Source organism: Xenopus laevis, chromosome 7L (genome assembly GCF_017654675.1).
Source record: "Xenopus laevis strain J_2021 chromosome 7L, Xenopus_laevis_v10.1, whole genome shotgun sequence".
Classification (NCBI taxonomy): Eukaryota; Metazoa; Chordata; class Amphibia; order Anura; family Pipidae; genus Xenopus; species Xenopus laevis.
This window is the reverse complement of record NC_054383.1, coordinates 136376671-136401899: the sequence shown is the minus strand read 5'-3', so window position 1 is coordinate 136401899 and position 25229 is coordinate 136376671. Positions and strand designations below refer to the sequence as shown.

General features: G+C 41.7%; 1 protein-coding gene across 17 annotated transcripts in view; it reads right to left on the bottom strand.

Moving 5' to 3' along the window:
- Positions 1-25229, bottom strand: part of LOC108695960 (E3 ubiquitin-protein ligase UBR4) — a 112615-nt gene that overhangs the window by 3180 nt on the left and 84206 nt on the right. For all 17 annotated transcript variants that reach the window (XM_041569848.1, XM_041569853.1, XM_041569855.1 and 14 more), the window contains 24 exons: positions 23221-23305; positions 22545-22672; positions 22290-22419; positions 21805-21962; positions 21613-21722; positions 21241-21382; positions 18906-18987; positions 18651-18824; positions 18359-18480; positions 16574-16771; positions 16009-16089; positions 15319-15406; positions 15056-15183; positions 14767-14874; positions 14568-14687; positions 12554-12744; positions 12221-12394; positions 11632-11731; positions 8475-8693; positions 7020-7133; positions 3616-3758; positions 3394-3519; positions 1372-1566; positions 480-704 (listed from right to left, as the gene is read on the bottom strand). In XM_041569848.1, the coding sequence (XP_041425782.1) occupies positions 480-704; positions 1372-1566; positions 3394-3519; positions 3616-3758; positions 7020-7133; positions 8475-8693; positions 11632-11731; positions 12221-12394; positions 12554-12744; positions 14568-14687; positions 14767-14874; positions 15056-15183; positions 15319-15406; positions 16009-16089; positions 16574-16771; positions 18359-18480; positions 18651-18824; positions 18906-18987; positions 21241-21382; positions 21613-21722; positions 21805-21962; positions 22290-22419; positions 22545-22672; positions 23221-23305 (3341 nt within the window). The remainder of the gene's footprint in view (positions 1-479; positions 705-1371; positions 1567-3393; positions 3520-3615; positions 3759-7019; positions 7134-8474; positions 8694-11631; positions 11732-12220; positions 12395-12553; positions 12745-14567; positions 14688-14766; positions 14875-15055; positions 15184-15318; positions 15407-16008; positions 16090-16573; positions 16772-18358; positions 18481-18650; positions 18825-18905; positions 18988-21240; positions 21383-21612; positions 21723-21804; positions 21963-22289; positions 22420-22544; positions 22673-23220; positions 23306-25229) is intronic.

Sequence of the window (25229 nt, the reverse complement as noted above, 5' to 3'; positions counted from 1 at the left end):
GTTACAACAGCGCCACCTGCTGGTCATTTTCCCACCAGTCTGACCAGCAAGTAGTCAAGGAAGTTGTCAGGAGAAAGAAAGAGGCTGATGTTCTTCTGCTTAGGAAAGATGTGAGAAAGGTTTCTAATTTTATCATTAACATCAGAGCAGCCTCTTTCTTTCTCCTGACAACTTCCTTGACTACTTGCTGGTCAGACTGGTGGGAAACTGACCAGCAGGTGGCGCTGTTGTAACAAAATTCATTCATAGTAACAGTACATGTATCCCTTAATATCTTGGAATTAAAAATAAATAAATAATGAATGTACATTGCAAAAGTGCTAAGAATAGACCCCCATATCAATTTTACATTCACTTATTTTTAAAGTTTACTTGAAGAATCTGATGACATAGGTAGTGGGAAGGAGATACAGTACCTGTCACCACTAGATGGGGGAGATCATAGGATTTCCTGTCCAGGGATCACATGACAATGTTACCTGTTTGCTCCGCTGGGTGACACAGCTCGTGCGTGACTGATGACAAGTAGCCGGCGTAACACGTCAATTCGGATGGTTTTCCACCTCTCAGTGGGCAGAAGGTGAAGTGCTAGCGCTGTGTAATAATGGGGTCCGTCAACGTCGAAGGCACTTTCCACCCATTTCTCTTTGGGCTGCTCTAAAAAGGTCTGTACGTTTTTCTCTTCTCTGGATATGGCCCGGGTTCTGGAGAAACAAAGCGATGTTTGTGCATAGAATTATCTTTTGTAGCCGGTCAATTAAAGGAATTGTTCAGTATAAAAATAAAAACTGGGTAAATAAATAGGCAGTGCAAAATAAAAAATGTATCTAATATAGTGAGGCAAAAATGTAATGTATAAAGGCTGGAGTGAGTGGATGTGTAACATAATAGCCAGAACACTACTTCCTGCTTTTCAGCTCTCTTGCTTTCCACTGATTGGTTACCAGGCAGTAACCAATCAGAGACTTGAGGGGGGCACATGGGACATAACTGTTGCTTTTGAATCTGAGCTGGATGCTGAGGATCAATTGCAAACTCACTGAACAGTTATCTTTCTATTCAGGCCTCTCCTATTCATATTCCAGTCTCTCATTTAAATCAATGCATGGTTGCTAGGGTCATTTGGAACCTAGCAACCCGATGGCTGAAACTGCAAACTGGAGAGCTGCTGAATAAAAAGCTCAAACACCACAAATAATAAAAAATGAAAACAAATTGCAAATTTTCTCAGAATACTACTCTCTACATCATACTAACAGTTAATTTAAAGGTGAACAACCCCTTTAACTAACAAAACAGCTCCAACTTTCTTACCAGAATTAATTTCTCTATTCTATTGCTCCCACTGAGGTGGGGACATGGAAGACTTACGTGTTGAGGACATAAAGCACGGTGTGAATGATGTATGGGATGAGATGTATGTTGCTCTCCCTGCCTCCTCCTCCTGTGTCGGCGCTGAAGGATTGCTCCATGGCGAATCGGAGGAACAAGAGCTTGAGATCGTGTATGTTGAGCTGGTAGGTGGGTTCTCGCTGAACTGTGCACTCCTGTAGGTAAGTGTTGTGCCTAAGGGGAAAGCAAACAAATATATTCAATATCTGCAGCTCATTATACTGAATCAATTAAGATTTCTGTACTATTTCTGAAATAATCAAGTTTATATTCACTATCCCTCTCTAAGCATCTGTTTCTCTTCATTCTGTCTTCATGCGGCAGTTGGGTGTCAGATATTCACTGACAGATAGATCCAATATATCTTATAGGGGGGCTCCTTTTGCCAAGAAGACGTATTAGAGGTCACTCTATTAAACTCACCAGACATCATGTCTCTCTACATGCAGGATTTGTGCAAAAGTCAGCTATTTTGTTAGATTTTGTTTGTAGTGGAATCAGTTATTTGAGTGAAAGGAGCTCCCGTATAAAATATATTGGATCTAACTGTCAATTATTATCTGACACCCAACTGCCGCTGAAGACAGAATGAAGAGAAACAGATGCTGAGAGAGGGATAGTGAAGATAAACTTGATTATTTCAGAAATGATGTAGAATATTTAATTGATTGTATTTAGAAAACTTCTTATTTCAGTATGAGGAAGCGTATATTACATTTTCATTTTCAGTTTACCTTTAAATAAAGGGGAACTATCCTAAAAATTAAATATAAGCTTCCTCATACTGAAATAAGAAACTTTCTAAATACAATCAATTAAAAATTCTACATCATTTCTGAAATAATCAAGTTTATCTTCACTATTCCTCTCTCATCATCTGTTTCTCTTCATTCTCTCTTCATGCAGCAGTTGGGTGTCAGATAATTATTGAAAGTTAGATCCAATATATCTTATAGGGGGGCTTCCTTTCCTAGCAGATGTATTAGAGCTCACTCAAATAACTGATTCCAGTAGAAAAAAAATCTAACACAATATCTGCCTTTTGCACAAATCCTGCATGTAGAGAGACATGAGGTCTGGTGATTTTAATAGAGTGACCTCTAATACGTCTTCTAGGCAAAAGGAGCCCCCTATAAGATATATTGGATCATTCATCTGACACCGAACTCCTTAATAAAGAGGAAATGAGGATAAACAGATGCCGAGAGAGGGATAGTGGAGATAAACTTGATTTCAGAAATGGTACAGAATTTTAATTGATTGTATTTAGAAAGTTTCTTATTTCAGTATGAGGAAGGTTATATTCAATTTTCATTTTCACGATAGTTCCCCTTTATTTAAACCAAACGATCATTGTATATGCCCTTTGTTTATTCTGCAGCACATTCCTGTACTTTCAGTCCTTACAGTTGCCTCGTACATCAGCTTGGGGCCCACAGGAACACTGTGCCTTTATTCATTTTACAGCGTGTTCCTGTACTTTCAGGCCTTATAATCACCTTTTTGCTGAATCTCATCAGCCATTAATAAACCCACCTGACTGTTATATCAAAATCTCTCTGAAAGGTTCAGATTCTCTGCTATGTCTATTATCAAAGAGCTTCAGCCTGTGGCTCTCAAATTGTCCCTTTTCAACAGGACAGCCACGGGCTCTAATGGGTTGCTGGGAGTTGTAGTACTGAAAAGCCCAGTGCTTTACAGATACCAGTTTTCTGACCTGCTACAAATGCTTTCACCCAATCACAGTGGGGGCATTTATCAACATTGGGCAAATTTGCCCATGGGCAGTTACCCATGGTAGCTTGTTGCATTCATGTTCTACCTGCAGCTGCCTGAAAAACCAAGCACTGATTGGTTGCTACGGGTTACTGCCCAGGGCAAATCTGCCCAGTGTTGGTAAATAAGCCCCAGAATCCCTCTGTAGGTTCTACAACAAAGTCTTTAGAAATAAGATTGGGGTTACAGGAGGCAGGATACAGTAATGGGGCAATGATATGTTACCGGGCTAAGCAGGTGGCAAATGCAGACTCAGGTACGTGGGGGCCCCAAACTGGCAGCAAGCCGTTGCATTTAGTGTTGGCGTTCTGCAGGGCCGCGCTGTCCCATTCTTCCCGTCCACGGGCCAACCTGCAATGCAACATGTAGTATTGGTAAATAGAAAGAGTAAATATAAATATGCTTCAGGGAGGTAGGGCCAAGACAAATGTGACTACATTACTGTACCTGACAGCTGCTAAGTGACAGTCGTAGTGCACAATGTTGAAGTGAGACACGGTGCTGTATCCCTGCTGCTTGCGGGGCTTGTTCTCCGACTCCTCCAGGTTCATGCGCTTGGTAAAGGTGTAAATGCCAAGCACTTTAGTGGGCTGCAACATAGAAAGTGTGGCGTGAGACCCCCCCCTGCACAGTTTGCTTATTACATCTACACTCTGTATAGATGGGAAATCTCTTGCCTTACAGAGCATTTGTTATTTAGATGGGGGTCAGTGACCCCCATTTGAAAGAGTCAGAAGAAGAAGGCAAACAATTTTGAAACTATATAAAAAAAATAAAAATAAAGACTGATTGAAAAAGTTGTTTAGAATCGGCAATTTTATAACATACTAAAAGTCAACTTAAAGTTAAACCACCTGTTTAAAGGATAAGTAAACTTTACAAATAAGTGAATGTAAAATGGATGGGGGGGGGGCTATTCTAAGGACTTTTGCAATGTACATTCATTATTTATTTATTTTTAATTCCAAGATATTAAGGGATACATGTACTGTTACTATGAATGAATTTTGTTACAACAGCGCCACCTGCTGGTCAGTTTCCCACCAGTCTGACCAGCAAGTAGTCAAGGAAGTTGTCAGGAGAAAGAAAGAGGCTGATGTTCTTCTGCTTAAGGGATACTGTCATGGGAAATTTATTTTTTTCAAAATGAATCAGTTAATATTGCTGCTCCAGCAGAATTCTGCACTGAAATCCATTTCTCAAAAGAGCAAACAGATTTTTTTATATTCAATTTTGAAATCTGACATGGGGCTAGACATATTGTCAATTTCCCAGCTGCCCCCAGTCATGTGACTTGAGCTCTGATAAACTTCAATCACTCTTTACTGCTGTACTGCAAGTTGGACTGATATCAACCCCCTCACTTTTTCCCCCCAGCAGCCAAACAACAGAACAATGGGAAGGTAACCAGATAACAGCTGCCTGGTAGATCTAAGAACAACACTCAATAGCAAAAACCCATGTCCCACTGAGACACATTCAGTTACATTGAGAAGGAAAATCAGCAGCCTGCCAGAAAGCATTTCTCTCCTAAAGCGCAGGCACAAGTCCCATGACCAGGGGCAGCTGGGAAATTGACAAAATGTCTAGCCCCATGTCAAATTTTAAAATTGAATATAAAAAATCTGTTTGCTCTTTTGAGAAATGGATTTCAGTGCAGAATTCTGCTGGAGTAGCTCTATTAACTGATTCATTTTGAAAATTTTTTTTTTTCCCATGACAGTATCCCTTTAGGAATAAAATTAGAAACCTCTCTCACATCTTTCCTAAGCAGAAGAACATCAGCCTCTTTCTTTCTCCTGACAACTTCCTTGACTACTTGCTGGTCAGACTGGTGGGAAACTGACCAGCAGGTGGCGCTGTTGTAACACAATTCATTCATAGTAACAGTACATGTATCCCTTAATATCTTGGAATTAAAAATAAATAAATAATGAATTGCAAAAGTGCTTAGAATAGCCCCCTCATCAATTTTACATTCACTTATTTTTAAGGTTTACTTATCCTTTAAGAACAACTATGCGCTCATAATTGCTCAATTACTATTATCAATTAGCAGACTTTCAGTTCAACAGCTCCCAGTTACAGTGGGAGAGCCTCACTATTAATCAATTAACCCAAAGGTTGTTGACACTCTGACTCAGAATTAAAGGGATGGTTCTCCTTTCAGTTTATCTTTAGTATGTTACAGAATGGCCAAGTCTGAACTTTTCAATTGGTCTTCATTATTTTTTTTTTTTTGTTTTAAATTATTTGCCTTTTTCTTCTGACTCTTTCAGGCTTTCCAATGGGAGTCACTGACCCCATGTAAAACAAATATTCTGTAAGGCTACAAATGTATTATTATTGTATTATTCCTCATCTTTCTATTCAGGCCTCTTCTATTCATATTGCAGTCTCTTATACAAATCAGTGCATGGTTGCTAATGTAATTTGGGCCCTAGCAACCAGATGGCTGAAATTGCAAACTGCTGAATAAAAAGCTAAATAACTCAAAAACCACAAATAATAAACAATGAAAACCCAATTACAAATTGTCTCAGAATATCCCTCTCTACGTCATACGAACAGTTAATTTAAAGGTGAACAACCCCTTTAAATTGCTAATAGCAATAGGCGTTTGTTTACATTAATTTTCTTTTTGGTTTTAGAATTGAATACAAATGAGGTTGACTCATTATAGAGAGAGTTTATGGTTCTATGAAGGAATGTATAAAAGAGGGAATAACGTTGGGCGACGATTGGCAAAGGTTTCTAAGGCTGTGTCATACGTTCCACCCAAGCACTGAATACTTATACAGTTTGGTCATTAATTCTGAGCCCCACCTACTGTTTATTCTGAAGGGTGTCACTTCAATGGACCTGTTGGGGATATCCTTCTTGTTTGCAATGATTTCGGTAGGACAATTACAGTCTAATGAAACAGAGGCTCCCTCTAATGGCCAGAAACATGCACTGCACCCAATATGATGAATCAAGAGAGAACCCCAAATCCACACCGGCCAGACCCTCTTTGCCCCAACAGGGGTTGCAGGAATTGTCTGGGTGGTCCTTATGACCTTCCTCGGCCAGGGAGCTGACTCCCTGGTGGGTTACCTAAAATAGGGGGTTAACCACAATGGATACAGGGATCCCTTTTTATGGTATCACCCCAGAGAATCTCTCCTTGCAATGTCAGTCTATGCTCCTGGGAGCAGGACATTCAAAAATGGATTGGCCGAGTACAGAGTGGGGGGGATTAAGCCAGATCGACAAGACCCCCTAATTATTATTAAGTGTCCAGCCTCCTGGAAGGGGTGAGCTTAAAGCAGAACTTAAAGGAGAACTATAGCAAAAATTAATATGGGAATGAATGGGGTTAAAGGGGAGCTTTTGCGAAAATGCAAATTTAATATAATCTTCCTCATGCTGAATACAATCAATTAAAAATTCTACATTGTTTCTGACACCCAACAGCTGAATGAAGACAGAATGAAGAGAAACAGATGCTGAGAGAGGGATAGTGAAGATAAACTTGTTTATTTCAGAAACAATGCAGAATATTTAATTGGTTGTATCTAGAAAGTTTCCTATTTAAATATAATGAAGCTTATATTAAATTTGCATTTTCACAAAAGCTCCCCTTTAACCCCATTCATTCCCTGTGTCCTCCTGGGAAAATGCACTGCACTCCATATGATGAGTCAAGAGAGAATACTCTATGGGTAATATGCTTCTATATAAACCATAATTCTGCAGGGCTATTTTAGACGTAGTTTACTATGTATTTAAGGCATGTCTGCTTCCAGGAGAAGGGCTGCACTGAAGTCTGTATAAAGGAGCCAAGCCCAATGCATCACTGACAACTCTACCTGGAATTTGTATCCCTCTCTGCAGATGCAGCAGGTCAGACCAGGTTCCTCAATGAGTTCCTCCATCTGCTTCAGGAGAGTGGTCTTAGTCACCACCTGACCCTTCTCGTTTGTCTATGGAAGAGAACAGGTATTGTATTGTTACACACAGTATGATTTGCTAGCACAGGGCAGCTAAATATGTGTTACAGGCCCAATTTATGGATATGAGTGGAGCAAGTTGCTGCTCGTTAGCCTTGTAGGTAATAGAGATCTGATAAGTCAGTTATGTCCTCTCTCTGTATAGAGACATAGCAACTTAGGTATCCCCTGTACTAAGCACAATTCAGCATGAACAGTCCCCTAAATTTGCTCATAGTCTGTACAGAGAGATCCCATAAAACTATGACAGCATAGGTATTCCCTGTACTAAGCACAATTCAGCAGGAACAGTCCCTAAGTTTGTTCATAGTCTGTACAGAGAGATCCCATAAAACTATGACAGCATAGGTATTCCCTGTACTAAGCACAATTCAGCAGGAACAGCCCCTAAGTTTGCTCATAGTCTGTACAGAGAGATCCCATAAAACTATGGCAGCATAGGTATTCCCTGTACTAAGCACAATTCAGCAGGAACAGCCCCCTAAGTTTGTTCATAGTCTGTACAGAGAAATCCCATAAAACTATGGCAGCATAGGTATTCCCCTGTACTAAGCACAATTCAGCAGGAACAGCCCCCTAAGTTTGCTCATAGTCTGTACAGAGAGATCCCATAAAACTATGGCAGCATAGGTATTCCCTGTACTAAGCACAATTCAGCAGGAACAGTCCCCTAAGTTTGCTCATAGTCTGTACAGAGAGATCCCATAAAACTATGGCAGCATAGGTATTCCCTGTACTAAGCACAATTCAGCAGGAACAGCCCCCTAAGTTTGTTCATAGTCTGTACAGAGAGATCCCATAAAACTATGGCAGCATAGGTATTCCCCTGTACTAAGCACAATTCAGCAGGAACAGCCCCCTAAGTTTGCTCATAGTCTGTACAGAGAGATCCCATAAAACTATGGCAGCATAGGTATTCCCTGTACTAAGCACAATTCAGCAGGAACAGCCCCTAAGTTTGCTCATAGTCTGTACAGAGAGATCCCATAAAACTATGGCAGCATAGGTATTCCCTGTACTAAGCACAATTCAGCAGGAACAGCCCCCTAAGTTTGCTCATAGTCTGTACAGAGAGATCCCATAAAACTATGGCAGCATAGGTATCCCCTGTACTAAGCACAATTCAGCTGGAACAGCCTCGAAATTTGCTCATAGTCTGCACTAAGCACAAATGCTATTTTCTATAGACAGAGGCTAATAGTAGAATTTGCTAGCAATTACTAAATGAAAGGCTTTGCATAGAGGACCATGCCCTGCCCTGAAAAGGGAATCTTAGTGTGGGTTTTATGGAGTGATCGGCAGGTAGGTACTCACAGTCATTCCCAAAGTGCCCAGTGCTTTCTGCCTCATTGCCATTGCCATGCGCTTCTTCTCTGAACGAGTCTCTTTCCGCGCAGCATCGATCTTTTTATTGACATCTGGGTGTTCCCGGAGAGCCTCCAGGAGATTCTCAGCCAGGGTACCAATGCCTTCATCACTAGAGACCTGCTCCAGTTTATGCAAATTAGAGATGGATTCTGTACCGATTAGGGCCTGAAAAAAATATGAAACAAGAAAAAGATCAAGATTTATCAGATTCCCCACCCAGTGCCAGGAGTCTGGGCTGTAAGGGAGGGGAGAACAGGTGCCAGGAGCAGAGAACAGCAGGAGGAATAAATTGGGGTTAGGGATTCTATACTTGCACTAGCAGACAATCCCCCTAAACACATAACACCCCCAAAATTATGATTGTTCTCTTTTTATTTAAAGGAATTAAAGTGTAAAAATAAAAACTTGGTAAATAGATAAAATAAAACAAAATAAAAAAAATGTATCTAATACAGTTAGTCAGCTAAATATGAAATGTATAAAGGCTGGAGTGACTCTGAGTTAGTCAGTGACTATAAGGGGGGGCCACATGGGACATAACTGTTCAGTGAGTTTCTAATTGATCCTCAGCATTCAGCTCAGATTCAAAAGCAACAGTTATGTCCCATGTGGCCTCCCCTCAAGTCTCTGATTGGTTACTGCCTGGTAACCAATCAGTGGAAACCAAGAGAGCTGAAAAGCAGGAAGTAGTGTTCTGGCTATTATAGTTACATAGTTACATAGTTAAATTGGGTTGAAAAAAGACAAAGTCCATCAAGTTCAACCCCTCCAAATGAAAACCCAGCCCCATACACACACCCCTCCCTACTGTCACATAAATGATATATCCCCATATCTATACTAACTATAGAGTTTAGTATCACAATAGCCTTTGATATTCTGTCTGTCCAAGAAATCATCCAAGTCCCTCTTATAGTCATTAACTGAATCATCACCCGGCAGTGCATTCCCCAACCTCACTGTCCTCACTGTGATGAACCCCCTACTCTGTTCCTTTAAATGAAACTTCTTTTCCTCTAGTCTGAAGGGGAGGCCTCTGGTACGTGATTCTCTTTATGGGTAAAAGGTCCCCTGCTATTTGTCTATAATGTCCTCTAATGTACTTGTAAAGTCTAATCATGTCCCCTCACAAGCGCCTTTTTTCCAGAGAAAACAACCCCAACCTTGTCAGTCTCCCCTCATAATTTAACTCTTCCCTCCCTCTAACCAGTTTAGTTGCACTTAGTCTCTGCACTCTCTCCAGCTCATTTATATCCCTCTTAAGGACTGGAGTCCAAAACTGCCCCCATACTCCAGATGAGGCCTCACCAGGGACCTATAAAGAGACACAATTATGTTTCATCCCTTGAGTTAATGCCCTTTTTTATACAAGAACTTTATTTGCTTTAGTAGCCACAGAATGACACTGCCCAGAATTAGACAACTTGTTATCTACAAAGACCCCAAGATCCTTCTCATTTAAGGAAACTCCCAACACATTGCCATTTAGTGTATCACTTGCATTTATATTATTTTTGCCAAAGTGCATAACCTGCATTTATCAACATTGAACCTCATTTTCCAGTTTGCTGCCCAGTTTTCCAGTTTAGACAAATCACTGTGCAAAGTGGCAGCATCCTGCATGGAACCTATAGTTCTGCACAATTTAGTCTCATCTGCACAAATAGAAACAGTACTTTCAATGGCCACCTCCAGGTCATTAATAAACAAGTTGAAAAGCAAGGGACCTAGTACAGAGCCCTGCGGTACTCCACTAACAACACTGGTCCAATTAGAAAATGTTCCATTTACCACCACTCTTTGTAGTCTATCTTTTAGCCAGTTCTCTATCCAGGTATAAATACTATGTTCCAGGCCAACATTCCTTCATTTAACCAGTAACCTTTTGTGTGGCACTGTATCAAATGCTTTAGCAAAGTCTAAGTAAATCACATCCACTGCCATCCCAGAATCGAGGTCTCTACTTACATTCTCATAAAAAGAAATTAAGTTAGTCTGGCAAGATCTATTACACATAAAACCATGCTGGCACAGACTCATAGTATAATGATTTGCTATGAAGTCCATTATCTTATCCTTTATTAACCCTTCGAAAAGCTTTCCTACCACTGACGTCAGACTAACTGGCCTATAGTTTTGAGGCTGAGAACGGGATCCTTTTTTGAATAGAGGCACCACATTAGCAATTCGCCAGTCTCTCGGCACTATGCCAGATCTCAATGAATCCTGAAAAATTAAGTAAAGAGGTTTGGCAATCACAGAGCTAAGCTCGCTAAGTACCCTGGGATGAATACCATCTGGCCCCGGACCTTTGTTAATCTTAACATGTTCTAGTCTCTTTTGAATTTCTTCATGTGTGAACCATGCATCATTAGTTGTATTACTAGAATTGGGACTATTAAGAAGGAAACCTTCACTCATTAGTTCCTCATTTGTGTAGACAGATGATGTTACACATCCAGTCACTCCAGTCTTTATACATTACATTTTTGCCTAACTAACTAACTAACTATATTAGATACATTTTTTATTTTGCACAGTCTATTTACCTAGTTTTTATTTTTATACTGAACTGTTCCTTTAAAGGATAAGTAAAAGTTTAGTAAAATTAATGTAAAATTGATGAGGGGCTATGCTGAGCACTTTTGCAATGTACATTCATTATTTATTTATTTTTTTAATTCCAAGATATTAAAGGATACATGTACTGTTACTATGAATGAATTGTGTTACAACAGCGCCACCTGCTGGTCAGTTTCCCACCAGTCTGACCAGCAAGTAGTCAAGGAAGTTGTCAGGAGAAAGAAAGAGGCTGATGTTCTTCTGCTTAGGAAAGATATGAGAAAGGTTTCTAATTTCATTCCTAACCCAGGTGGCATGGATTAATTGCGCACAGTTTCTATCTTATGGAAAAGCACAAGAAGAAATGAGGGCAGAGAACAAAATGATGATTGTGTTCGCCACTAACTGATTTCTTGGCCACATTAATAAAGGATTGTACGTTGTGGCAACAGATTAATTTGGTAAATCAAATAAAGAACTGCAGCTGGCACAGTAAACGCATGGCGTGCCAAGGCAACATCACGAGCCAATAAAAACATACCTGGGTGGGAGGGTGTTGTGTGGCCAATCCTCGCAGCAAGCGCAAAATAAAGGGAAGAGCAGGCCGGGACAGGAACTTCTTCCATATATCAGCATCCAGGCTGCAAACAAAGATTCAATTTAGAGGAATAACAGAACCACACACAAATAGTTTGCCCATGCTCTGTGCCAACATAAATCCTTCCATCCCCTGTGGCACGTTCTCTAATTTGTCTCTGCAGTAAACCAAACTTTCCACTTACATATACATCTATATAGAGACTTACCATTGATAAAAGCAACACCCGGGAAATGATTGGTTGTTAGCACCCTTAGGTGATGCCCAGTACTAACAAAGCAGGGGGCCTAAAAATGTCAGCCATGGGCAAAAATGGGAGCTTTGTCTGTGACTGCAGCAATGACTGTTTCATGTATGTGGATAGAAAGAGGGATAATATTTGCAGGCCCAGTAGGATGCTTAACAAATATGGGGGTGATGGTGGGAAAGGAAGAAACCCTATGATGCCAGTTGGGATATGACAGTTGGGATATGACAGTTGGGATATGACAGTTGGGATATGACAGTTGGGATAACGGCCATTTCTATTTACTTTTTGGCACTAGGGATATGCTTCTTCATATAGTCCAAGGCATTCTGGGTAATGCCTTTCTGGAGGATCAGGTCCTTCAGCTGGTGCCCATTGCTGTTATTTTTGATGCCGGCAGCGATCTTGCAGAAACAGTCCAGGAAGACTTTGTCGTCAGCACTGTGCTCATCGTCGTACCTGCCGGGGGAAGACAATTAGTTCATGCATATCTCCTAGGACAAGGTCAAAACCCAGTACTTACTTACAATCACCCCCTAGAGAGCACACACACACAAGTCCCCGCCATTGAACAGACGCCATTAATTCTACTAAATAGAAGATAGTACCAGGACGTACTTCTCAAAAGTGCAATATGGTTTAAAGCGATCCACCAGAATCTGCATCTTCTCCATCTCTCCAAAGGACAAGTAGGGGATGATGCGCAGCAGACCCTGCAGGACACTGGGATTGGAGCGCACGAAGGTGCTGTTGATCTGGTCCAGCAACATTACAAGTTGATCCTTGTCTCCGGACAGCAGGAGGTTGCCCTGGGGAAAGTATGACATGGAACCGACTGAGGACATGGGACACTTTATAAAGTCTTCTGTTAATGTCTGAGGGGGTCTTGATGAATTAAGAGCTTTGTAGTTTCCCTACAGCAGAACACGTTCCTGTAGCCCTTTTAATAGAAGTAACTACAGTCTGAGCAGGTGACCAGGCAATGCTGTGTAGCCCCAAGGTTTGAATGAGATTATGTATGAAGTGCCACCAAAGGCTGCATAAAGGCAGCCATAGACGATTTACCTACAATATTGGACGAATGATCTGACTTTCCAATCTCCCGACCTGCCACTAACCTTCAGTTAAATAAAGTAGTAAAAGAACAGATGAGCCGATGTTCTGCCCCTGCAGCAATCGTACGATAGTTATGTCCGACAAAAGCTGGTGACAGTCTCCCACTGAAAATCGTATGATCGGCAATACACGCAGAGATATTATCAGCAGCCGACAGAAATCTTTTAACCTGTCTGATCAAATGTCGGGACACTCCACACGCGGTCCGAAAATCATACAAATCGAGGATTCGTAACAATCGGATGTTTGTGTCTATGACCAGCTTTAGACAAAGTTTAAAGTAGCGATGCACCGAATCCAGGATTCGGTTCGGGAATTGGCCAGGATTCTGCCTTTTTCAGCAGGATTCAGATTCGGCTAAATCCTTCTGCCTGGCCGAACCGCATCCTAATTTGCATATGCAAATTAGGGGCGTGGATGGAAATTGCGTGACTTTTTGTCACAAAACAAGGAAATAAAAAATGTTTTCTCCTTCCCACCCCTAATTTGCATATGCAAATTAGGATTTGGTTCGGTATTCGGCCGAATCTTTCGCAAAGAATTCGGCCGAATCCAAAATAGTGGATTCGGTGCATCCCTAGTTTAAAGGGATATTGTCATGGGAAACATGTTTTTATTCAAAATGCATCCTGTTTTTCAAAAGAGCAAACTGATTTTTTTAATATTTAATTTTGAAATCTGACATGGGGCTAGACATATTGTCAGTTTCCCAGGTGCCCCCAGTCATCAGGCCCGTATTTGTGGCGAGGCAGCAAAATTTTATGGGCGGCATGCCACCCAGCCACATACAAAGTGGCAAAGGGGAGCCGCAGCTCTTCAGTGAACCGGCACGTGGCTCACACGCTCGCAGGAGGGTGGTGCGTCTAACCGGGCAGGCGCTAGGACCTGGCAGCCTCAGGGCAGCTCCTCAGTGAATCTGCATTTCACTCGAACGTTCGCAGTGGGGCAGTGCGCCAAACCGGCAGGTGCAAAGACCTGATGGCCTTGGGATGCCAGGTGAGTAAATACGGCCCTGCCAGTCATGTGACTTGTGCTCTCATAAACTTAAGTCACACTTTACTGCTGTACTGCAAGTTGGAGTGATATCACCCCCTCCCTTCCCCTCAGCAGCCAAACAACAGAACAATGGGAAAGTAACCAGATAACAGCCCCTTGGTACATAGAAGAACAGCACTCAATAGTAAAATCCATGTCCTGCTGCGACCCCATTCAGTTACATTGAATAGGAGAAACAACAGCCTGCCAGAAAGCAGTTCCATCCTAAAGTGCTGGCTCTTTCTGAAAGCATATGACCAGGCAAAATGACCTGAGATGCACCTACACAACAATATTACAACTAAAATAATACACTTGATGGTTCAGGAATTACATTTTATATGGTAGAGTGAATTATTCGTAGTGTAAACAGTGTAGTTTAGAAATAAATCTATACCATAAAAATCTTATCAATCTTTTAATTGGACTGGTGTTCGTGTGTTTGAGCACACTCTATAGGCCAGATAACCATCACACTAACCTTGTCCTCACTCAGTGGCTCTGCATTGGACTCATCCAAGATAATCTCCATGATACTCAGCACCTGCTCGGCTACAACTGCTCCTCCGCTGTCCTTGCTCTCCTGCTCAGCAACCAAGGCCTAGGGGAGTGGGCCCAAGGGGTTAGTTGGAGCTAGAAGGTGCCACAGCATATTAACCTTGGCCTATGGCTTTTCTTACCAAGTTCAGGGTGCCCAGCATAACATTCAGGGTGTTCATCTCCAGCTTCACTAGCTGCTGTCTGTTGACTTTCACCTTCACGCAGTAACTGAACAGTTTCAGGAGGACCTGGTGGAGGAGAAGTTGGTGGTTACATTGATCAACCAGACTCTCGCCAAAACAGGAGGAACTACTTGACTGCAGCACAAAATACATCAATGCAAATTGCTGCCTTAAAGGCAGTGGTAAGAAAGATCTATATTTAATGGAGCTGATTAAATACTCTAGGTACAATCTCAGTTAGACTTACAGTAAGAAGATGACGTCCTTGCTTGAAATCTTTGATTCCCGTGAGGCGATTCAGCATGCACTCCAGGCCTCCGCACTGTGCCATTACTCCTGCCATCTTGTATACTTCTTCCTCATCCTCCTCTTCATCTGCAAGTAACAAACACCACCAAAAGGTTTTGTAGTGACACGGGCAGATAGTAATATTAAACGGGTAGATGGTCTGATTATACTGTATGTACGAATAAGAAAGAAGGCCTGACGGGCTGTAGGGTGCACCAGTACCTGTTGTCGAATCCAAAGATTCAATGAATTCCTCTGTTGCATCTCCCAGCAGGCCTCGCATTCGATAGATGATTCGCATTGGCTCTCCCTGCACAGGACACACATTAATACATTTCATTAAATAGGTGTTAATTATTAATTTTTCAAACCTTAAATATAAGTGAATGTAAAATTGATGAGGGGCTATTCTAACCATTATTTATTTATTTATTCATTATTTTTCTTTATTCCAAGATATTAAGGGATACATGTGCCGTTACTGTGAATTAATTTTGTTTTAACAGCGCCACCTGCTGGTCATTTTCCCACCAGTCTGACCAGCAAGTAGTCAAGGAAGTTGTCAGGAGAAAGAAAGAGGCTGATGTTCTTCTGCTTAGGAATAAAATTAGAAACCTTTCTCACATCTTTCCTAAGCAGAAGAACATCAGCCTCTTTCTTTCTCCTGACAACTTCCTTGACTACTTGCTGGTCAGACTGGTGGGAAAATGACCAGCAGGTGGCGCTGTTGTAACAAAATTCATTCATAGTAACAGACATGTATCCCTTAATATCTGGAATTAAAAAAAAAATGAATGTACATTATAAAAGTGCTTATAATAGCCCCCCTCATCAATTTTACATTCACTTATTTTTAAGGTTTACTTATCCTTTAACAGGTAAACAGACCAAAGGAAAAATCCAACAACACACCTCATTGGTTGGGCACCAAACCTTCTTGTAAACTTCAGCAACAGGCAGGTCCAGGCTAATGATCTTGTTATTGACCAGTAGCTGCGAGAGAACAGAAGAAAGAAATTGTTACGAGTCACACATGCAGCATGGAATAAAGCCCCAAAAGAACTGTTTTTCTACTTAATACAGTTCAACACGTTTAAGGCCAACAAAAAAGAAAATCTGCCTAAATGACACTCCAGCTGCAGCCATAACACACATAATATTATTAGGGATGCACCAAATCGAGGATTCGGGCAGGATTCAGCATTTTTCAGCAGGATTTGGATTCGGCTGAATCCTTCTGCCCGGACCGAATTTGCATATGTAAATTAGGGGTGGAGAGGAATGGTTTCCCCCATCCCTAATTTGCATATGCAAATTAGGAATCGGATTTGGTTCAGTATTCAGCAAAATCTTTTGCAATGGATTCGGGGGTTCGGCCGAATCCAAAATAGTGGATTAGTTGCATCCCTAAATATTATATAGGACAGCAATTGTATAGCCAAACAGCTACACATGGCCTGAAGTGCTTTATACCCACCTCCATGCCACTGTCATCCTCCAGCAGGGCCACAAGGTCGCAATCCTGGCAGATTTTGTTCTTAATATCCCTCATGAGAGGCCCAATACCCGGTTCATTGCTGCTGTACGGGTTGCCTGGCATGCGGCCCTGTAGAAAATCCTCCTGTTGGGGGTCTTTCTCAAGAGTTACAAAGAATTCTGTCACTTCATTCTCTTCCTGTATGTGAAAGACAGCGGGTAAAAATATTTATAACAAGGACAAGGTCAAGAATCATTGCCCTGGGTTTTGGATAGAAAAAAAAATACAAAAAAGACTTTAATTGTCTACTGCCTACCCATTGAGTCAATTCTTGCTGCAGTACTTGCCAAGTGACAAGTGATTGTCAGTATTTCCTGATTATGGGCCGCTCTACTTCCCGAGGTCAGGCAAAAATTAAGACTCTTGGCAAGAAAATCCAATCTTCGCTTAATGACATGTATAGGTACAAAGTTCTGTTCTAACTGTATAGGCAAAAGCAGGGTGTTGCAGTTGTAGGCCCACAGAGCACGTTTTCCTCCACTGATCTTTAAGGTTTACTTATCCTTTAAAATCTCTTGAATGTAAAATTGATGAGGGGGTTATTTTAAGCACTTTTGTAATGTACATTCATTATTTCTTTATTTTTATTCCAAGATATTAAGGGATACATGTACTGTTACTATGAATGAATTTTGTTACAACAGCGCCACCTGCTGGTCATTTTCCCACCAGTCTGACCAGCAAGTAGTCAAGGAAGTTGTCAGGAGAAAGAAAGAGGCTGATGTTCTTCTGCTTAGGAATAAAATTAGAAACCTTTCTCACATCTTTCCTAAGCAGAAGAACATCAGCCTCTTTCTTTCTCCTGACAACTTCCTTGACTACTTGCTGGTCAGACTGGTGGGAAACTGACCAGCAGGTGGCGCTGTTGTAACAAAATTCATTCATAGTAACAGTACATGTATCCCTTAATATCTTGGCATTAAAGAAATAAATAATGAATGTACATTGCAAAAGTGATTAGAATAACCCCCTCATCAGTTTTACATTCACTTTTTTTGAAAGATTTACTTCTTTTTATTGTAACCCAACCAAAAAACATCTGACAAAAGTAAATAACTGCTGGACTAAATTGGAGACAACGGCCTGTTAGAGCTCATCAGTGCAAGATATTGTATCATGGCTTCTGGTGGGGGGTAGGACTAGGGTTGCCACCTGGCCAGTATTTTGCTGGCCTGGCCGGTAAAAATTATGCTTGAAGCCAAAGTTATTAATAGGAGAAAAAGGCAAGAATATAGGAAGGCTGGTTTTTTTTCCAGAAAAGGTGGCAACCCTAGGTAGGACTTGGAGAGCAGTGAAGCAGAGGTACCAACCTGTTTAGGGCAAGAAGTTCTAGTGTTTGAAATATTTTATTTGGTTTTCACAGTAAACCATAAAAATCAATATGATAAATAGTATGCAGAATAAAAGGATTAATACAATGACATATTATACAGAATGTATAACTTACAATGAAGTAATATGTAAAAGCAAGAAGTTCTAAATGGATCCTTCTCACCCTAACCAGGTTTCTCTGAATTGGAGTAGTTAGATAGCATTGAATTAGGGAAAAACAACTGTGAACAGCAGCAAGAACTCCCTCTAGTGGCCAAAGCTACACTGTGCATGAGCAATACATGGATGAGACAGCAGAGGGGATAATCTTTTGGAGCAATGCAAATAGACTAAGGGTTTTAGGAACTTTTTTTTCCCGAAGAGGAAGAACATTTTAGACATACTCGTACTCACAGGGTATATGATACTGCAGAGTCTTTCAAATATAAACACAGGGGTCCGGTAATCATCTAGGCTGTAGCGCTTGGCTGTCTCAATGCACACTGCCATAAAGGCCTTGGTCTCCGATTCAGTTCCTAAAGGAAGGGCAGAATATGTGAAAATGCATGGAGGGAGGGGTGTATCCATCTTTTTACTGCATTGCTGTGTAATCAAATGATTGCACAAGGGAATTCTAGACCAAATATAAAGCAGGAACACCCCAAACAATATGGTCACCCTTCTATTCCATCGCAGGTGTAAGTACCTGTCGTCATATCCTCCAGCATTTCCAGTAACATATCCTGGGTCTCGTCGATCAGCTTAGTTCTCTGCACCACCAGCTTCCGGAGGCACAGGTAGCCGTTTAACACGGTCCCAACCAGGCGGCTTTTGAAGTGGCGTTTGATTGATTCAACCTCCACAAACGAGGACAGAAGGCCTGAAAAAACAAAAGGGATCCATAAAATATGTCAAGATACATGAGAGAGGAACACAATCTGTATATAAAAGTCCAAGTTACCCGTGAGGCTCTTCAAGGCGTAGCCCTGCTGCAAATCTGTACTCAGAGTCGCTTCTTCCAGTGCAAGCAAACGTGCAATTTCCTGAAGGTGAAAGATACACGCTAGTATCGATCTACACGAATATACTTTTATATTAGATTAACTGGAATATGCACCTTGTGTGTAGACTGAAGGCAGAGTGAGCAGACAATCAGTATACAGTGAAACCTCAATTTTAAGTCCCCTGATTTTAAAGGATAAGTAAACCTTAAAAATAAGTGAATGTAAAATTGATGAGGGGGCTATTCTAAGCACTATTTACATTCATTATTTATTTATTTTTTATTCCAAGATATTAAAGGATATATGTACTGTTACTATGAATGAATTTTGTTACAACAGCGCCACCTGCTGGTCATTTTCCCACCAGTCTGACCAGCAAGTAGTCAAGGAAGTTGTCAGGGGAAAGAAAGAGGCTGATGTTCTTCTGCTTAGGAAAGATGTGAGAAAGGTTTCTAATTTTATTCCTAAGCAGAAGAACATCAGCCTCTTTCTTTCTCCTGACAACTTCCTTGACTACTTGCTGGTCAGACTGGTGGGAAAATGACCAGCAGGTGGCGCTGTTGTAACAAAATTCATTCATAGTAACAGTACATGTATCCCTTAATATCTTGGAATTAAAAATAAATAATGAATGTAAATAGTGCTTAGAATAGCCCCGCCATCAATTTTATATTCACTTATTTTTAAGGTTTACTTATCCTTTAAGTTTTCACTCAGTTTAAATATTTTATTATTTATTTATTTATAAATGCAATTTATAATGCATTTTAATGGGTGCATTTCCCTGATTTTAAGTAATGTTTTCCAAGATTTTGCATCAAAATTTTGCCCTGATGGACCCAACAACTGCTGTTTGTTCTCTATGAATATTATTAGTGAAAAAAAGCGGTTTAAAATACTAACCAGATGTATAGTTTGCCATGGTTCTGTCGGTAAATGGTCAATTCCAATGAGTCTGCCCCTTATACAGTCCTGCACCAATCACTTATTGCTTTAGGTTGCGTATGTGACTGACACGGAGTCTTGAACTCGCCCCCCATAGTGTAACATTAACACTGTAATTCTCGATTATAGACAAGTTGCTACAACTATACTTGCGCTTTTTCTATCTCCGGGTGCACGCAGCTTTCCCACCGCAAAAGGAACCAATTATTCATAGAAAAATTCACACTGCAGCACCCCAAAATGGTGAAAATCTAAATTTATTTGTGCCAAAGACAACTTTTGGGCTCCCAGATTTCCACCATTTTGGAGTGGTGCATCGTGAATTTTTCTATAAATAACGCTGTAATGCTTGTCCCTTGTTATTAACACAGTAACTATTGTATCTCAAAGTAAACCTGACTCGTGTGTTTACAGTATATCCTTTAAAGGGGAAGGAAACCTAGTTGGCGCAAAAACCCTCCCCCCCTCCCATGTGTTGCCCACCCTCCCTCCCCCCCCTGGCCTACCCTTCCCGCTGGGCAAATGCCCCTAACTTGTTACTTACCCTTCTGCGCAGGTCTAGTCCAAGGAGTTCACCGACGCCTTCTTCTTCCACGCGATCTTCTTCCTGCTTTGAACAGCGTTTTGGCGCATGCATAGCAGTAGCATTTCGCTGTTACGGATCTACTGCGCATGCGACAAAAGTCACAAAGTACTTTTGGCGCATGCGCAGTAGATTGTACCAGGGAAATGCTCCTACTGTGCATGCGCTGGTCAAAGCAGGAAGAAGATTGCGTGGAAGAAGATGTCGTCTGTGAACTCCTTGGACTGGACCTGCGCAGAAGGGTAAGTAACAAGTTAGGGGCATTTGCCCAACGGGACGGGTAGGCCAAGGGGGAGGATGGGCAACACACGGGAGGTGGGGGAGGGTTTTTGCGCCAACTAGGTTTCCTTCCCCTTTAAAGAAAAAGTGCCTACTTGAAGAAAATGGGACCTATCACCTAGACATTAAAAACTGTATAATAAAAGTCCTTTACCTATTAAACATGAAATCAAAATTCTTTATTCTATTTAAGCATTCATAGTTGTAAACTCGTTTCAAAATCTCAGCTGTCAATCAAATATTGCTGCCCGCCTCTATGCCATAGGCAATTACTTTCACTTTTGTGATTGGAATAATATTTTTAGGTGACAGGTTCACTTTAACAAATTTCCATGATTTTACATTTTCCCAGATTTTACATTCATTTTTCCTGGTCCCCTGAAAAACGTAAAATGGGGGTTCTACTGTATATTGATACTGTCCTGCTGCCAACCAGCAAAGCAGCGGTAGACCCCAGTCCCCCTACACCCTTGATAGGTAAATACCTTGGTGATGAGATTGCCTACATAAGGCAGGACCCCTCTAGCTGTGAGATAAACCTTCCAGTGAGCTGGTTTGATCAGTTTCTGATAAAGTGCCAGATACTCAGCAGCACACTCCCCTGCGACACTCAGCTCATCCAAATAGCTGAAAGAGGGACAGAGAGAAGAGCATGAACACAAGAGTAAGAACCATTCAGACAGAATATTCCATTGTGTGTCAGATCCAGGACTGTGCAACCTATACATTCATTTTTACGTACAATATCTGTGCATGCAGAACCTATTTGTGTTGCATATTTCATAGCTGATACCAAAGCACAGCAAAATGAAACCAATGTCACTGGCTATGGTTGGGTTTCACTGATCCCAGCTGACCTGGTAAGAAGATCGAGGACCTGTTGCCTGCGGCTAGGAATGGTAGCCAACGCCTCCACGATGGTGCACGCAGCCTGGCGGGCGGCTTGGGTAGCAGGTGTAAATAAAACCTGTGGGAAAAGCAATGGGTTACTATCTGTGTATTCCAAAAGGGAGGAGAGCAGAGAAAGACAAGAGTTGCAATATACTCACCTGTCTCAGCCAGTTGTTGTGCCCCAGTTTGAGATCCAGAGGAGATGTCCTTTTGCCCTTTCTGCTCATGAATTGTTTCCATTTCCAGACATATTTCTCCTGCAGGTACATCTGCCTCCTCTCTGTTTTACTAGGAGACTTACCACTGTGATCAGCACCTGCCAGGAAAACAGGCTCTGATTATTTCCTATTACTGGATAAAGGCCTCTCCCATTTCCTCAGGGATCTGGCCCTTAATGTGGGACAACTCTATGGTTAAACCACTTGAGTACTAAGTTCAGTTTCTGGTTGGGACGTCAGAGCCATCTCCTTGTAGAGTTGGACAAGAGTCATTAAACCTGTAGTCCCCATGTTTGAGCAGTCATTTCTGTGTCACAGTCATGTAAACTAAACCTATGCACAGGCCTCCTTGACTGCTGGTGGTCATATCCCCTTAAATCAGAGATCCCCTTAAATCATCATCTTCACAATAGAATCCACCTTACCACGGGCAGAGAGGCATTTCTTCCAAGCTTCGTATGAGGCCTTTGGGTCTCTCTTCAGCCACTGTGGGGCCTGAGCGTGAATCTCATTGCTGTAGGGTTTGACTGTTGTAAGGGTGTCCACAGGTACCTCCTAGCCAACACAATATATTACTATGCAGCTCAATATCAGTTTTATATACACTTGTGTTAAACAGATCTGTTTTATTATTATATAACAGTAAGACCAGTGTGCATATTTCGTGTGGAGATGGGTACCTTGTTCTTCTTGCTAGTCGGAGAGGGGGGCTTAATAAGCTTCTGAAGGATCCGCAGGCACATTAAAGTGATGTTCTCCACTACTACTGGGGTTTTTATATTAACAGCCATCAGGAACAGGCTCAGAGCTACGGGTAAAACATATGAGACGCAGTGAATATATAGTGAATAAAGTAGCCCCTCTTGTAAAATATAAGGATATTATAAGTTACCGAGGAGTTCCATGACCATATAAAAGTACGAGGCCGAAGGCCGAGTGTTTTTATACAGGTCATGGAACTCCGAGGTAACTTCTAATATCCTCATATTTTGCAACTGGGGGTACTTTATTTATTATAATACACAAGTTTCAGTGAGTCATGTGACAGAAATGACATCAGAACTCACCGTTTATAAGGATATAATTTACAAGATATTCATGGCTTTTGTGTATTATATAAATATAAAATGTTTACTCTTTAACACAGAGAATCTTATACATTTTAAGAACAATAACAGGTAGGGTTTGGGATGTCCTAAGGAGGCAAGCCCATACAACTCTCTCCTGATTGGACATGCAGGGAACAGGAGTAGCAAATCTGCCTTATTGTCCTTAAACATTCACTACAGCAAATAGTGATAGTTCTTTTTTAAAACAGGGTTGATGGTGGCATAAATCACTTTTTGGTAAACTCACCGCAGCGCAGGCGAAGCTCCCAGCAGTTGTCCTCTTTGGATATGGAGTCTGTGAGAAGCAGCATCTCGTACTGAAGGCTGCTGGCCTAAAAGACAGAAAACAGAATGGAGGTGTTGTATCACAAAACAGGATTTTTGGATACTCACCGTTAAATCCATTCTCTGTAGTCGAAAGGGGGACACAGGGAACGATGGGGTTAAGCTCCACCCTCCAGGAGGCAGGACACTTAATAATTAATTAAGGGGCGTGCCATACTTGGCTTAACCCCACACACAGTGCTCAACAATTAGTTTGTCCCAAAAAAAACTATAACAGGATACTGAATTAACTGAATAACTATGACAGAATGAAAACCAGGGATTATCCTGGACACGACCATCCGGTCAACGGCTCATCCTAGGGCAGAAAGCCCCGTGTCTCCCTTTTGACTACAGAGAAACAAATTTAACAGTGAGTATCAAAAAATCCTGTTTTCTCTGTCGTCTTAGGGGGACACAGGGAACGATGGGGACTTAACAAAGCAGTCCCAGAACAGCAGGGTGGGATGAGCCAGATTGTGCATAATTAATGCAAGACAGACTGCAACACCTTGCGACCGAGAGAGGCCTCCGCCGAAGAACTTGTGTTGAGTCTGTAAAATTTGGTAAAGGTATGAACAGAGGACCAGGTAGCTGCTTTGCAGATCTGATCCACTGAGGCCAAATTGCACCACGCTGAAGAAGCTCCCATTGCTCTTGTTGAATGGGCTTTGACGCCCTCAGGCGGTGTCTTTCCTTTTGACAGATAAGCTTGTCTGATGGTTTGTCTGATCCATCTGGCGATGGTTGTCTTCGATGCTGGCTGACCCTTGCGAGGTTTGGTCGGAATGACGAAAAGAGATTGAGATCTACGAAAGGGCTTTGACCTTTCAAGGTACCACTTAAGTGCTCTGACTACGTCTAGATTGTGGATCCATCGTTCCTTGTTATTACTAGGATCAGGACATAGTGATGGTACTATAATTTCTTGATTTATGTGGAAGGATGACACCACTTTGGGTAGAAATGAAGGAACTGTTCGCAATACTGCTTTGTCTTTGTGGAAAATTAGAAATGATGGTTCACAGGATAGTGCACTTATTTCAGACACTCTCCTAGTTGACGAAATTGCCAGGTGAGCCAGGTGTAGGAAATTGAACTCATTGGTTCAAATAGAGGGTCGAGCAGGGCCTCGAGCACTAGATTAAGGTCCCAACCTGGGACCGGTGGTAGAAATGGAGGAGTTACATGTGCAACTCCTTGTAAAAAGGTTCGTATAATATCTTCTGTTGCTAGACGATGTTGGAACAGAATGGACAAGGCTGATTGTTGCACTTTTAGGGAGCGGAGTTTTAGACCTAGCTGTAGACCTTTTTGTAAGAATGATAGCACTCTGGGAATGTTGAGTTTGAGAAAGGGCAGATCAAGCACTTCACACCAGTTGTAGAAGGAATGCCACACTCTGTGATAAGACTTTGAAGAAGTGGGTTTACGTGCCTTTAGCATTGTTGAAATAACCTCCTCTTCTATCCCCTTTCTTCAACAGATGGCTGCCTCAACAGCCATCTCGTCGAAGCGAACAGGCCGGGATTGGGATGTGTCAGTGGACCCTGTCTGAGAAGGTCTGGCCTGCATTTCAGACTAATTGGATGGTCTATCGACATCTCCTGCAGATTCGAAAACCATGTTCTGCGAGGCCAATAGGGGGCCACCACAATGACTGTGATGGCTGATTGCCTGATCTTTTTGAGGACCCGAGGAAACATTGGTAGAGGGGGAAAGATGTATGGTAGTCCAAGTTTGAGTCATAGCATCTACCCCTGCTGCTATTACGTCTCGACTTCGAGCAAAGAATGTGTGTGTTGTTTCTGGATGCCATCAGATCTATCTGTGGTTGGCCCCAGTGCTTTACTAGCATCATGAATGCCTCCGGATGAACCTCCCATTCGCCTGGATGCACTTGATTTCGGCTAAGGAAATCTGCTTTGATGT